Source organism: Puntigrus tetrazona, chromosome 10 (genome assembly GCF_018831695.1).
Source record: "Puntigrus tetrazona isolate hp1 chromosome 10, ASM1883169v1, whole genome shotgun sequence".
Lineage (NCBI taxonomy): Eukaryota > Metazoa > Chordata > Actinopteri > Cypriniformes > Cyprinidae > Puntigrus > Puntigrus tetrazona.
The window spans coordinates 7050466-7063660 of record NC_056708.1 but is presented as its reverse complement, the minus strand read 5'-3'; the positions used below and the strand labels follow the sequence as shown (position 1 = coordinate 7063660).

General features: G+C 36.9%; 1 protein-coding gene across 1 annotated transcript; it reads left to right on the top strand.

Annotated features, from left to right (window-relative positions):
- Positions 1-3899: 3899 nt before the first annotated feature.
- LOC122353004 (avidin-like) lies at positions 3900-5950 on the top strand. The gene is made up of 4 exons (XM_043250837.1): positions 3900-4060; positions 4150-4360; positions 5571-5691; positions 5773-5950. Exons 1-4 carry the CDS (start codon positions 3941-3943, stop codon positions 5801-5803), a joined length of 483 nt encoding a protein of 160 aa, XP_043106772.1. The 5' UTR covers positions 3900-3940; the 3' UTR covers positions 5804-5950.
- Positions 5951-13195: the final 7245 nt, after the last annotated feature.

The window sequence follows — 13195 nt, the reverse complement described above, 5'->3', positions numbered from 1 at the left end:
ATGAACACCTCCCACTAGTGAGGTGAAGTAGCCTACACGGAGCAAAAAAAAAAAAGTATATATACTTTTTTTCTCACCTTTACAGATTCAATTTAAATAAATAAATAAAGAGTAAGATCTTTTTCTTTTCAACCATTATTCATGGTACAATTCTTGAGTTGCTCGTCTTGAGGGTGTTTTAGAGATTAAAAAAGTTTTTTCAATTCTTGGTGTTATAGGTTCTTCAGACTACTAATCCGGTCTAACGGTGACTCTGCCGGCATCAGATCATAAGACTACTGCTTAAGTGACATCTTGATTATATATAGGTTACTTATACGTATAGGAATAGAAGGAGGCCAAGCACTGATCTTGAGACAGAGGGCCATGGACAAAGTATATATATATATATATATATATATATATATATATATATATATATATATATATATATATATATATATATATATAATTTAACAAAGAGAGAAGATACACATGCATTCTAATTTTAAAACTAAACGCTTTTTTTTTAAATATTAAATAGTGTCATATTTATTCATATTGTAATATGTATTTATACTATATACATTACTGATGATATTACAACACATTTTGTCTTTGAGACAGAATGAACAAAAGAAAATGTTGACTGTTTTAAAGGAGCTGTTTGATACTAAGATCACTGCTAGCGAGAGAACGAGAATTTGCATAATTGAACCTTCGAGTGCTTCGAGATATCGCGCGACCACAAGCCCCGCTCTCTCCTACAGCGTTTCGTTAAAATGCGATTCCAGAATGCAACATCGCGCATCTGAACATCAGCATCAAACCACAAATGCACGGTCTGAGATTTGAAAGCAGACGCAGAGCAGCTGTTGGACGGACTGCAGCAGATCACCTGTTGAGGCGCTTTGATGCTCATCAAAGGCTGCATGCGAGGAGATCTTTCTCTGAGGTCTGGGCCGTCTCAACCCGTCTCGCATGACTCGCAAACTTAATTGTGTTGTGTCAGAGTTTAGGATTCAAAGCGACCGCGAGATGAAGCCAAAGCGAAGAAGTGAAAGCAATCTTCACGTACGACAAAAGACTCCAAACGCCACGTTATATCACGCATTAACCCGCGAATAATCTCAGTCCGGACTTGATCGATATTGTGTAATGAATAGCCGAGTTTGTCGATGTCTTTCCCCAAAGGTACGATGTGCTGCTCAGACGGTATCTCTAGAAGATTATTCCGCCTTTGGGGAAATAGAGGTGTCAGTCAGAGAAGAGACTGTTGCGGTGGAATCTCATTCGGCAGGTGTTGGGATAGGAGTGTGGGTGAGATGAAGGGAGGTTACCAGGGGACGCTTACAGGATTTTCCCCATTGTTTTGGTTGAATAAATGACAAACAGTGAGAAAGAAAGAGTGTTAGAACACCCAGCACAGCTGTAATCTTGTCACTGATAGATTTATTGCCGTCAGTTCGTCCCACACACAACTGGATTTACACAGAGTTCAGCCGGGGACATCTTCTGTGCTCAGAATTAAAAAGAAACATTATATATATATATATATATATATATATATATATATATATATATATATATATATATATATATATATATGATAGCTTAAAAGTTTTAGTGTGTTCACCCCCATCCCCAATTTATAATTTTGACTCTACTCTTAGACTTTTGTATAAAAGCAAAAAGTTTACAATTTAAAATACTAATATATATATATATATATATATATATATATATATATATATATATATATATATATATATATATATATATATATATATATTAAAATATGCTGCATAAAAAGATCTTACTATCATCATAATTTTTTGTCATTATTATTATTATAATTTTTGTCAGTATTCATGCATTAAATTAATTATTAAGCAGATGATAAACTTTGATCTTTCTATTTATCAAAGAACCCTGGATAATGTTTTTTAAAAATGTTGTTGTAAAAATAAATATTATTTAATTAATTATTAATATTAATTATTATTAATATTAAGCACCACAACTGTTTTTAAACGTTATTATTTTTTATTAATAATAATAATAATTTCCAACAATTTTTGATTTTGCACAGTATATATATATATATATGTATATATATATATATATACATATATATATATATATATATATATATATATATATATATATATATATATATATATATATATATATATATATATATATATATATATATATATATATATATATATATATATATATATATATGTATATGTATATATATATATATATGTACATTTCCTGTGTATTTTAGAGTTTGTTATTAAACTAGCAATTGCGTCCAATGGGACAGGGATTACTGATGCAACCATCACCCAAGCGACTCAGTAATCCTTTCAGAGAAGAAAGAGAGAAGCAAAGGTACAAAGATACACACACCTGTTCTTCCAAAACACAAGTGACAGGAGGAAAAAAGAGAAAAAAATCAGGCCACTCCAGGCACAAGCTGCAACTTCTATTAATATTTACACATCAATCTTCAGCTCTCTAGCCTCCAAAAAAAAAAAAAAAAAAAAAAACGTGTTCATATTTACATGCGAGGAGAGAAGGTATTTTTATGCGGCAACATCACGTTTTAAAAATAAATAAAACATAGCAGAGGACCGCTGCTGTTACTCACACATGATTCCAGCCGTACAAATTGTGGCCTTCCAAATAGACGTGCGTGTGGCAAACTCAAAAGGAAAGAAAAAACAGCTTTAGTGTCTCTGAATGAATATAATGAGCACATAACATAATGCTCTCCGAAATGCCACATGAGTGTTGCTTCCTCTCTGCAGCTGTTGAGTGAAAAAGCATTAACGGCACACAAGGCCACGCGCAGCAGCCTGGAGTAACCTGTCATTTCACAGAGTCACAAGAGGAAGATTTTCTTCAACAGCCCAAGCATATACTTTCGAATCAGCTGAGTCACGCTCACGTATAATACCAGATGTGCTGGGAATTAAAAATGTCAGTAGCATTGGAGGATGATTATTACATGGTTTGGGAGCGTTCGTTTTTACGTCACCTGCGCTTTTCTTTTTTAGTTCGGATTTTGTTGTTCGTTACTGTTTCAATTGGCTAAAGAGCCCTGTTTGATGACAGCTTAACCCACGTAGTGTGACACACGGCTTTTCAAAAGATTGAGGTCAGTAAAATATTTAATGTCTCTAGGCTACATTTATTTGATCGAAAATACAGCAAGGAGCAATATTTTAAAATATTATTACAATTTAAAAGGTCTGTTTTGTAATTTAAGTACATTTAAAATGTAGTTCATTCATGAATGATCCTTCAGAGATATATATATATATATATATATATATTGTTTTTTTACGTATTATACATTTTCTTTCATTAGAATTATTTGATTAATACAAATTTCAAATGACCAGCAGTTGAAATATAAATCGTTTCTAACATTATAAATGATGACATTATCACTTTTGAATGATTTAACGCAGCCTTGCTAAACAAATCTATTAATTTTGTATTTCCGAAAAAAAAAAAAAAAAAAAAAACTTACTGCCACTAAACCTTTGAACAGTATAGCATTTTCCACAATCGTTTGAGAAATAAAGCTCAAAATGTTTTTTTTGTTTGTTTTTTATGACTGACACCAGAATGTAATCAACGTAAGAAATTTGTTACAGGTATGCAAAATGACAAAAAATAATAATGATAAATAAATAAATTAAAGTGTTAGCTGGTATAAAAAGTGTGACTAACCTCGACTGTTAATAATTTAATTTCATGTTGTCTAAGCTTATTAAATATGTATATTTTGAGTCAACAGTGCCTCCTTCTGGTCATTCTAATTAGTAGTTTCCAATAAAGGAAAAAGAAAAAGGCAACCCTAATTTAAACAGACCAATAATGGGATTACCCGCATATGCAGATTAATTAACTTGATTACCTCAGGCAGGGTGAAGCGTGAAATATGACCCGAGCTGCCCCGCCATTTTGGATCAAGATGAACTCCTTAATGTGGCATTCGCTTTTTGTTACTTTAATCGCTTCTCGGACCACGACTGCGAACGAGTCCTCGCTGGAGATGAAGGTATGTGACTTTTAAGCGTAGAGAAGTTACGGATCCGTATCGTGATTTTGTCACGCGTGCCACCCTGAACGATCGTTTGCTCACCGTAGGCCGGCTCGTGTGATATCTCGGGCGTCTGGCGCAACGAGCTGGGTTCAACGCTCCGCGTGAAGGCGGAAGGGTCAGAGGTCAGAGGAGTGTATCAGACCGCGGTGGAGAGCGCGCGCGGCGCCGCCGGTTTACACCGCACTGCACGGATCATTGGGGTTGCTGGAAACGGGACTCAACCCGCCGTTTCGTTCTCCGTGCTTTGGGAGAAAGGTAAAGCGTGTTTAACCGGAGATATGCTTCGCAATACTAGACCTTAATGGCCTGTCAAAACGGTTTTGACAATTCTTTTTAACAATACTACCCTAGTTAGGGAAGACCTGTGAATGTAGCGCTGTTAACGTTATCGTTACTGTGTCCTCTTTGCCTCAAGCTGAATGAATAAACTTTCTAGTGGTGTATGGTTTGTTAGGACAGTGTTTGGCTTGGATTTAACTATATTTGAAAATCTGGAATCTGAGGGTACCAAAAAAAAAAAAAAAAAAAATCTTTAAATGAGTCCAAATGTAGTCCTTTAGCGGTGCATATTAGTTTTAAAATATTTACAAAATGTACAAGCTATCTTCATGGAACATGATCTAGAAGTCATTGCTCTAATATCCTAATTTGTGGCATTAAAAAATAGCCTTTTAAAAAGTTTACTATCATTATACAGCATGAATCTATGCATGCGGAATATACTCATTTTAATGTGGTTTCACATAAGAGTCAGTTGTTAAATATAAAATGCTTAATATGTAAAAAATATAAAAAGATTACTGTTAGAGATTTGGTTTTAATTTAATTTTTTTTCTTAAAAGTGAAAGTTCATCTGCTGTCCTCTAACATCAAGCTCCACTGGCTTATTGGTTTAGAAGCGCTTGGGCTTAATCTCTGCTTATTCTAGAATTACCAGTTTTGTTTTTTTTAAACATTTGTCAGCATTGCCGATACAGCTTCCTTTTAGTTTTTAATTAGGTACAACATCGCTGATATGAAAACATGCCAGCCAGTGGTAAATAATGGTAATTTAGTGTTGCATAAGAAGGAAGATAAATGAATAGCTCAAAGTTGTGCATCAGAGTTTCGACACATTGGGTTTTAATTTCCGAAAAGGATTCATACGGAAATGCTACCCTTTTTTGTACAATGACCCAAGCAATTTACCCTGGTAACCAAACTGCAAAATTACCTTGCTTTTTTTTATTAAGATGTGTGGTTACTTTTGAATGGATGTCAAAGGGGAAAGCTTTTTGACAGCATAATGTAGCTGCTTTATCTACCAGCAGAATTTCAGCAAGCAACAGTTTCTCACTTCCTGCTATTAACTGGTAATTTGCCAGAAACTATGGTTACCTTTCAAGCAACCTCCGTAAAATCCTTTGATGGCTTTGGTTAGAACTCGATGTTATGATGATGTGTCAATTTCTGCACGTATCCCCAGGTTCATGCTCTGCTTGGCTCGGTCAGTGTTTTATTTTGCGGGATGGTTCACAAGTGCTGAAAACGTTCTGGATGTTGCGCAGCGTAGCCGAGAGCCTGGCAGATAACTGGGGAAGCACCAGGTACAGGCTGCGCTTGAAACACAAGGATATGTTGGGAATGCCCGTTGAATGTTCATGATTTTGTGTCTTTTTGTGTTCCAGGTTGGGAGAAGATCTTTTCTTCAAGACTTGAATTTGAAATGAACTCGATGCCATTTGAATTCCCAAAAGATGTTGATTTTTCGAGGAGGCTGAGCTTTGAGTGTTTAAACCTACCGAGACATTTAAAAGCTTTTTATGAAGCCCTCAAGCTTAATAAAAGACTGAACAAAAAAAGAAACCACTAAATGGTTTGTGACTGTTTCCATGCGGCCAGTATTCATTAAAGTCTAGATTGACACTATATTAAGTATTGCTGGGTGTTTTCAATGTTAATATGCTATTAGCTAATATGAAACGGCTATATAAGCAAAGCATTCATATTTGAATTTTCAAAATGAAGATTTTCCAAAACTAAGGCCTTCCGAGATGCAGGTAAGTTGTTTCTTCAGAACAGATTCTGAGAACTATAGCATTAAGTCACTTTCTCACCACTGGATGCTCTGCAGTGAATGGGTGCCGTCAGAGTCCCAACAGCTGATTTAAAAACATCACAATAATCCATGTGTAATTACAGTCTATACATGTAATGTGAAAAGAAAAGCTGTTTCTAAGAACACAATCCATCATGGCGTTTTAATGTTATTCCTGGTTTAAAAAAAACTAAACATAATCCATAAAAATGCTGCTTCCAGTAAAAAAAAAATAATAAAGCCATCTGTTCTCTGCAGAGGAACCATCGATGAGGGCAAAAATAAAGATCATAATTGTCACATTGTTAATCGATGAACTAAAGTTGATTTACTTCGATTATTGTGAGTATTTTATCAGCAATTCAAACTTCTGACGGCACCCATTCTCTGCAGAGCAAGTGATGCAATGCTACTTTTTTCCAAAAACAAGCTCTTCTGAATCTTGGATGGCCCCGTACATGAGCACATTTTCAGCAGAATTTCATTTTTGGGTGAGCTATCACTTTTTATATATAAAAAAAAAAGTATAGCTCCTGCACTCCTGAGAATCCCGGACCATCTCCACACAGCAATGTTGACTCAACCAGTGGAGATTCTAGTGGTTCAAAAATGGAATTAAAAATGCAGCACCAAACAGAATTGAAAAATTGGTTTCTCAAGCAATCCACCGGCTCCCTTCGGCCACCTAAACCTCCAACTTATCTGCAGGTGGTTTTGTGCCGTTTAAATTATGCATGGTCTTGTCATGGCGGTTACAAATGCTGCTTGGAGATGGGGGGACCTAGAGTAAAAAAAAAAAAAATCATGCAGTTTACACAGCGGGAGAATATACAATGACTACTTCTGCTGTTTGGATTTCTGACCTCTCTCTACAGGCCTCCTTCTAACCCGTCTAACCAGAGCTGGAAAACTCATCCAGTTCTTTGAGCTTAAGCGTTTAAGGTTACATAAGCCATTCAATTGAAACTCCGTTATTATAATAATTTTTCCTCTCTTAATACCAAGTATCACGCAGCTGCGTTGTGATTTTGCAGTCTTGCTTTTATGATTCACTAAGCTTAATATTCACAACTTTATTGCTTTATGCACGTTTGGACACCGTGATAATGAGCATCGAGTAACTTTAACGGCCTAATGAACTCCTTTCTACACGCGTTTGGTTCAGACTTTCTCACACGAACGGTTCTGCAGCCTATTAGTCAAGAGCTTTAAGGCCCTTGGCGTAGCGCACGGCTTTAATGCGGCTATCACCGTATTCCCGTCGAGAACGGCGTGCTTCAGGTGATGCGCTCTGATGGATCTGGGCCGAAACCATTGCTATATATAGCCACAAAATAGGGAGATTTTAAACTGCAGTTAGTATGTAGAAGTCTTTAGTTGAATAAGTCCCGAAAAGGGGCCTAATGTTGCCAATTAATCATTGTATTCTTCAGGCAAGAGGCTTCATGAGCATATTAAGCACACAGGTTCTTTGGTGGCTGGTTATAGATGAGATATGCCAGATATTAAGGCACGCACATTAAATTTCAGTAGAATCTTATTATGATTATCAGCAAGGTAGCTAAATAAAATATTTGGTAGGGCAAGAATGGTTCTTAAAATGTTTTGTTGAAATAATTACGAGAGCTAAGTCGCAAATCTTGTCTCGCGTCTGAGCTAAAACGGACCACTGGGTAAGAAGATCTATAATAAATCTATAGATTATGTTTTCTACCCGCACAAGGTGAACTACAAAAAAAAAAAGCTAATGTTTTCGTGGGCTGTAAAAGCCGATGAGTTAACTCGAACCATCTGAGGAAACTGATTGCCTTAAACCATGTAAGTTTAAAAACCAATATTTATGAGTGAAAACTTAGTCCACAAGAAGAGAATATATAATTTGTTTCTTATTAAATTTCCCTCCTCTATATTAATCTTGTGCCCGAGCACACAAAATAACACTTAATTTCAACATTTACTCTCCTTTAACAGTCCGAAGCAAAGCATGCTGGGAAAACTAAACCTGCCTCGTTCAGTTCTGCTTAATATAATCGGTTATTTAGTAGCGTTTGCAAAAAAAATTAACTCGTTTCTTTTGGTAAAAAGAAATATTGGGTTTTACAGCATGATTTATTAGTCTTAAAACTAGTCATACAACAATATAAACAGTTTAAAAGATATTTTATTGATTAAATCACGGTCAATGCATAAAATAATTTAAAAATATATTGTATACTGTCAGTATTAAGTGTGATTAAATATAATTAATGCTTAAAAAAAACAATTAAAATCTACAACAATCCCATAATATTGTACATCCGTGGCTGGAGCGTTTGTTTAGATTTGTTTGAATATTTTTCAGTGACCTTAAGACATTATTTCACATTACTGTCCCTGTCAGAATCATCCGTTCTTCTTCACCGACACTTGCAGTAGAAGCATTGACTTTTAAACGACAGCTCCGGGTGCGAAGGTTTTGCTGCACGTGTTTAGAGATTATCTTTAAATCATTGTAACTACAGTGATTCATTCCACCACAGGAGTCATTCGACATTATGACTCTGAATATCAGCGGAAGCACTTATTTTATTTATAAGCACTGTGATTAAGGACAGATGGACGCTTGAATAACAAGAACACTTCATTTTCCATTTTAAAAGGTGGCCAGTATTTTAAAATGGGTGAATTGGAAATGTCAAGAAATATGAGATGACACATTGCATTTCTTTATTATATTTCAATGCTTCCCGTTGCGAATACAAAAAACCGAATACTGTCTGATTCTTTAGTAACTCCGAGACACGTGGGAGTAAAATGCATTCAGCAGAGGACACACGTGTACAATACATCATTCAGACCACTTATCCATCGCAAAAAGCTTTCAGCTCTCTAACCAAGTTTGACTTGTCATAAAGATTTTCCGTGCCTGTCAGCTCCTCAGACCGACTCATCTCAAATCATTAATTCTGTCACATATCTAGGTTCTGTCATGTAACACGATTTTGTTTTGTTCCAGTTTCTTTCTAATTAGGTTTTTGCCCCTGGATCTCGGGATATAAGAAAGAGGTGATCTGTTTAATAAAGATGTAGCAGAATCAGATTTCCTATCTTCAACGTGTCAACTTTTCCCTGGAGATCCACCACCCAATGTCTTCTCGTCTTTGATCCAGACTCATCCTCCTGAAGGTGCTCAGGGTTTTTTCGGTTCCTTTGAGCTGGAAACGGAGCTGAAATTATTTCTGGAAGATAAACTAACAATACCAAAAATGCCTTGAGGATGACAAATGCTTGCAGGCAGGTGTCTCCCTAAATATTCACAGCTTTGAGAAGACGCCTGACGTTTACTTGTGTTCTGTCTCCTCAGACTGTCACTATAACGGGCTTCTGTCTCGTCAATGGAGTCGGCCTTCTCGTCGAGAGCGCTCGGCTTCTCCTTTAACGAAATGAAATGTTCGCGGGGTTGCGGTGGCTCAAAAATATTCAAATAAAAACCGACCTCGAGCTGCTGCATCGAGGCTCGCTTTTGTCCACCGTTGGAATGAATAATATCACGCGAGGACTTCGCCTCAGGCTAGTTCACCTCAGATGGCAGGTTCACAGTTTGCTGTCGCTGGAGACCTCACATGGACGGGCCACACAGCCGGCATGTTCACTGTCTGACTCTAGATTTGAAGCAGATTGGAAAGAACAGCTTGAGAGAGAGTAATCTAATGGAACAGTACGTCACAGTCTATTAGCATACAAGTATGATAGCGCGGTTGCATTTACTTCGCCCGGCTGCCGAGTTGTCTTTTAGTGCTGCAGGGCTTTGCTGGAGTATTTGAATTGTGTTCTATTACTGGTACATTTATTCTACCTTAATATTTGTTGAATCTTCTCTGGTACCTTGTTAAAGAGTTTCATGCATTTTGGCTCCTGGGGGCTTTCGCGTTTACGGTAAGATCCATCATTACTGGCTGAACTTTGATAGTGTTGGACCTGATCCTCGGGGCATCTGTTCTCAGCTGAAAATTTTAAGCTTTTAAAACATTTTTTTAAGTGTTCTCCCTCAAGCAAACTCAACATCCTTTACTTGCACTCGCCCAGTGCTATTTTTTTTTTTTTCGCTTACGGTCGGTCTTTTATCCTGAATATAAAGTAAATGAATTGACTAATTTTAGTAGACTGAACCACAGGGAGAGAGAACCGATTCTTGCATTTACTCAAGAGAACTGCCGCTTGCCTCAGTATTTTTATTAGACTACTGTTAAACTTTACAAGTTTGCGGTCAGGAAGGTTAAAAAAAATCCCCAACACAATACATTCAAACTTTTATTCTGCAAAGATGCATTAGATTCATTAAAAGCAATACATTTTTTAATACAAAACAATGCTGTTCTTTTGAAAGTTCTATTCATCAAAGAATCCTGACGAAATGAATGATCACCGTTTCCACAACAATGTTATGCAGCCGTTTTCAACATTGCTAATAAATGCTTTTGTGCATATTAGAATTGTTTCTAAAAAACTATGTGAAAATGAAGACTGATGCAACATTTTTCATCTGGTGTAAATTTCCACTTATGGTATCAAAATGAAATCAAATATAAATATTAGAGAAAAATTTAAATAAAACTGAAATGGTTAAACATCCTAAGTACTAGTTACAGTGCTTCTTTACAAAACAAACTAATTTTAATAATAATAAAAAAAACAGCTAGACATATTTATAAAAACTATTAAAAATGACAAAAAGTGTAGCTAAAATGCTTAAAGTTCACTTTTATGGGTTCTGAATGGTTTATATATTGATTTTAGGAGCCCCAAACAACAGGTTGACATCCATGCAAAGGTTAAAAACTTCATTTTCTTACAATATGCATTTAATTTTTAACTTACTTGTTCAAGGACTAATGATTCATTTTTCCAAATCCCTTCTGTGATCAAGAGTTTTTAACGCTCAAAAGCAGCACCAATTGCCAAAGAATGAACTTTAGAATTCTACAACTAATGAAAACCTAACCTAAATTCAGAATCTCAGAAAATTATAATATTACTTAAAACCAATAAAAAGAATTTTTTTTTTTTATAATCTTGGCCAACTGGAAAGTATGAACATGTACAGCACTCAATACTTCGTTGGGGCTGCTTTTGCCTGAATTACTGCAGTGGCATGGAGTCGATCAGTCTGTGGCACTGCTCAGGTGTTATGAGAGCCCAGGTTGCTCTGATAGTGGCCTTTAGCTCTTCTGCATTGTTGGGTCTGGCACATTGCATCTTTCTCTTCTTCACAATACCCTATAGATTTTCTATGGGGTTAAGGTCAGACGAGTTTGCTTGCCAATTAAGAACAGGGCTACCATGGTCCTGGTAGCTTTGGCACTGTGTGCGGGTTCCAAGACCTGTTGGAAAGTGAAATTGCATTTCCATGAAGTTGGTCAGCAGCAGGAAGCATGAAGTGGTCTAAAACTTGGTATATGGCTGCGTTAACCTTGGACCCCCCAAACCATCACTGACTGTGAAAACTCAAGCGACGTGGATTTAGTGCCTCTCCAGACTTTGGGAGCCTGATATTCAAAAGGAAATGCAAAATTTACTTTCGTCGCAGAACATAACTTTGTACCACTCAGCAGCAGTCCAGCCTTTTTTGTCTTTATCCCAGGCGAGCCGCTTCTGACGCTGTCTGTTGTTCAAGAGTGGCTTGACACAAGGAATGCGACAGCTGAAACCCATGTCTGTGCGTAATGGTTCTTGAAGCACCGACCGCAGTCCACTCTTTGTGAATCACCCCCGCATTTTTGAATGGGTTTCGTTTCACGATCCTCTCCAGGGTGCGGTTATCCCTATTGCTTGTACTTTTTTTCTACCGCATCTTTTCCTTCCCTTCGCCTCTCTATTAATGTGCTTGGACGCAGAGCTCTGTGAACAGCCAGCCTCTTTTGCAATGACCTTTTGTGTCTTGCCTTCCTTGTGCAAGGTGTCAATGGTCGTCTTTTGGATAACTGTAAAGTCAGCAGTCTTCCCCATAATCGTGTAGCCTACAGAACTAGACCGAGAGACCATTTAAAAGGCCTTTGCAGGTGTTAAGTTGAGTTAATTGGCTGATTAGAGTTCGGCACCAGGTGTCTTCGATATTGAACCTTTTCACAATATTCTAATTTTCTGAGACACTGAATTTGGGGTTTTCATTAGTTGTCGGTTATTATCATCAAAATCCAAAAAATTTACATTTCAAACATATTGGTCTGTGCGCAATGAATGGATATAATATACCAGTTTCACTTTTTAAATGCAATTAGTGAAATAAATCAACTTTTTGATGATAGTCTAATTATATGACCAGCACCTGTATACTAAAATATCAATGGTTGATATCATATAATGCACTTTTTTTCAAATCTTGAATGATGTATTTTTTTATGTCAACAGCTCAAACATGTTTGCGTGTTTAAAAATAATGGCACAGAATGAGTACTCACCTACACTTTCTTCAGCTTTTTCATTTTCCACAGTTTGATTTTAACCTTTGAATCATTCAGCTGTGCGGTGTGGTCAGCCAGCTGGCTCTCTCTGACCCACCAGCTTGGGTCCAGACCTCACACCTTTGTCCTCTGACCTGGCGGCCCCTTGGCTGCAGCACCTGCCCCACTATCATGGACCGCTGCCACGGCCCTCCGCCTCTTCCAACGTCCAGCAATGCATCTATCTTACTTGCCTTTCCAGAAACTCCCCTTGAGTCATTATTAGCCTTCTGACCCTCATCTTCTGCCCAGGTGTTGGTTTTGCTCCTTGATGCTTCTGAAGAAATTCAACTTGAAATCTTGTTTAATGGCTTTGTTTTGTATTCCGCTAACTTTTGAAACGGTACCAGACGAGTTGGCGTAAACTACTCTCACTATTAAAGGTACAGTCCAGATCCCACAGCGCACAGCGACAACTCATTTTCAGACCAGATGGATGATCATCTAGAAACAGTGACAAGAGGGTCACCTCTCATTTTTACAATACACCCTTTATTAGTATTCAAACTCATTTTATACAGTGGCCTTGAAAGT

Coding starts and splice junctions, on each gene's coding strand:
- LOC122353004 (XM_043250837.1), top strand. CDS start 3,941: ATGACCCGAGCTGCCCCGCCATTTTGGATCAAGATGAACTCCTTAATG. Junction 4,061..4,149: donor AGTCCTCGCTGGAGATGAAG/GTATGTGACTTT, acceptor TGCTCACCGTAG/GCCGGCTCGTGTGATATCTC. Junction 4,361..5,570: donor CTCCGTGCTTTGGGAGAAAG/GTAAAGCGTGTT, acceptor ACGTATCCCCAG/GTTCATGCTCTGCTTGGCTC.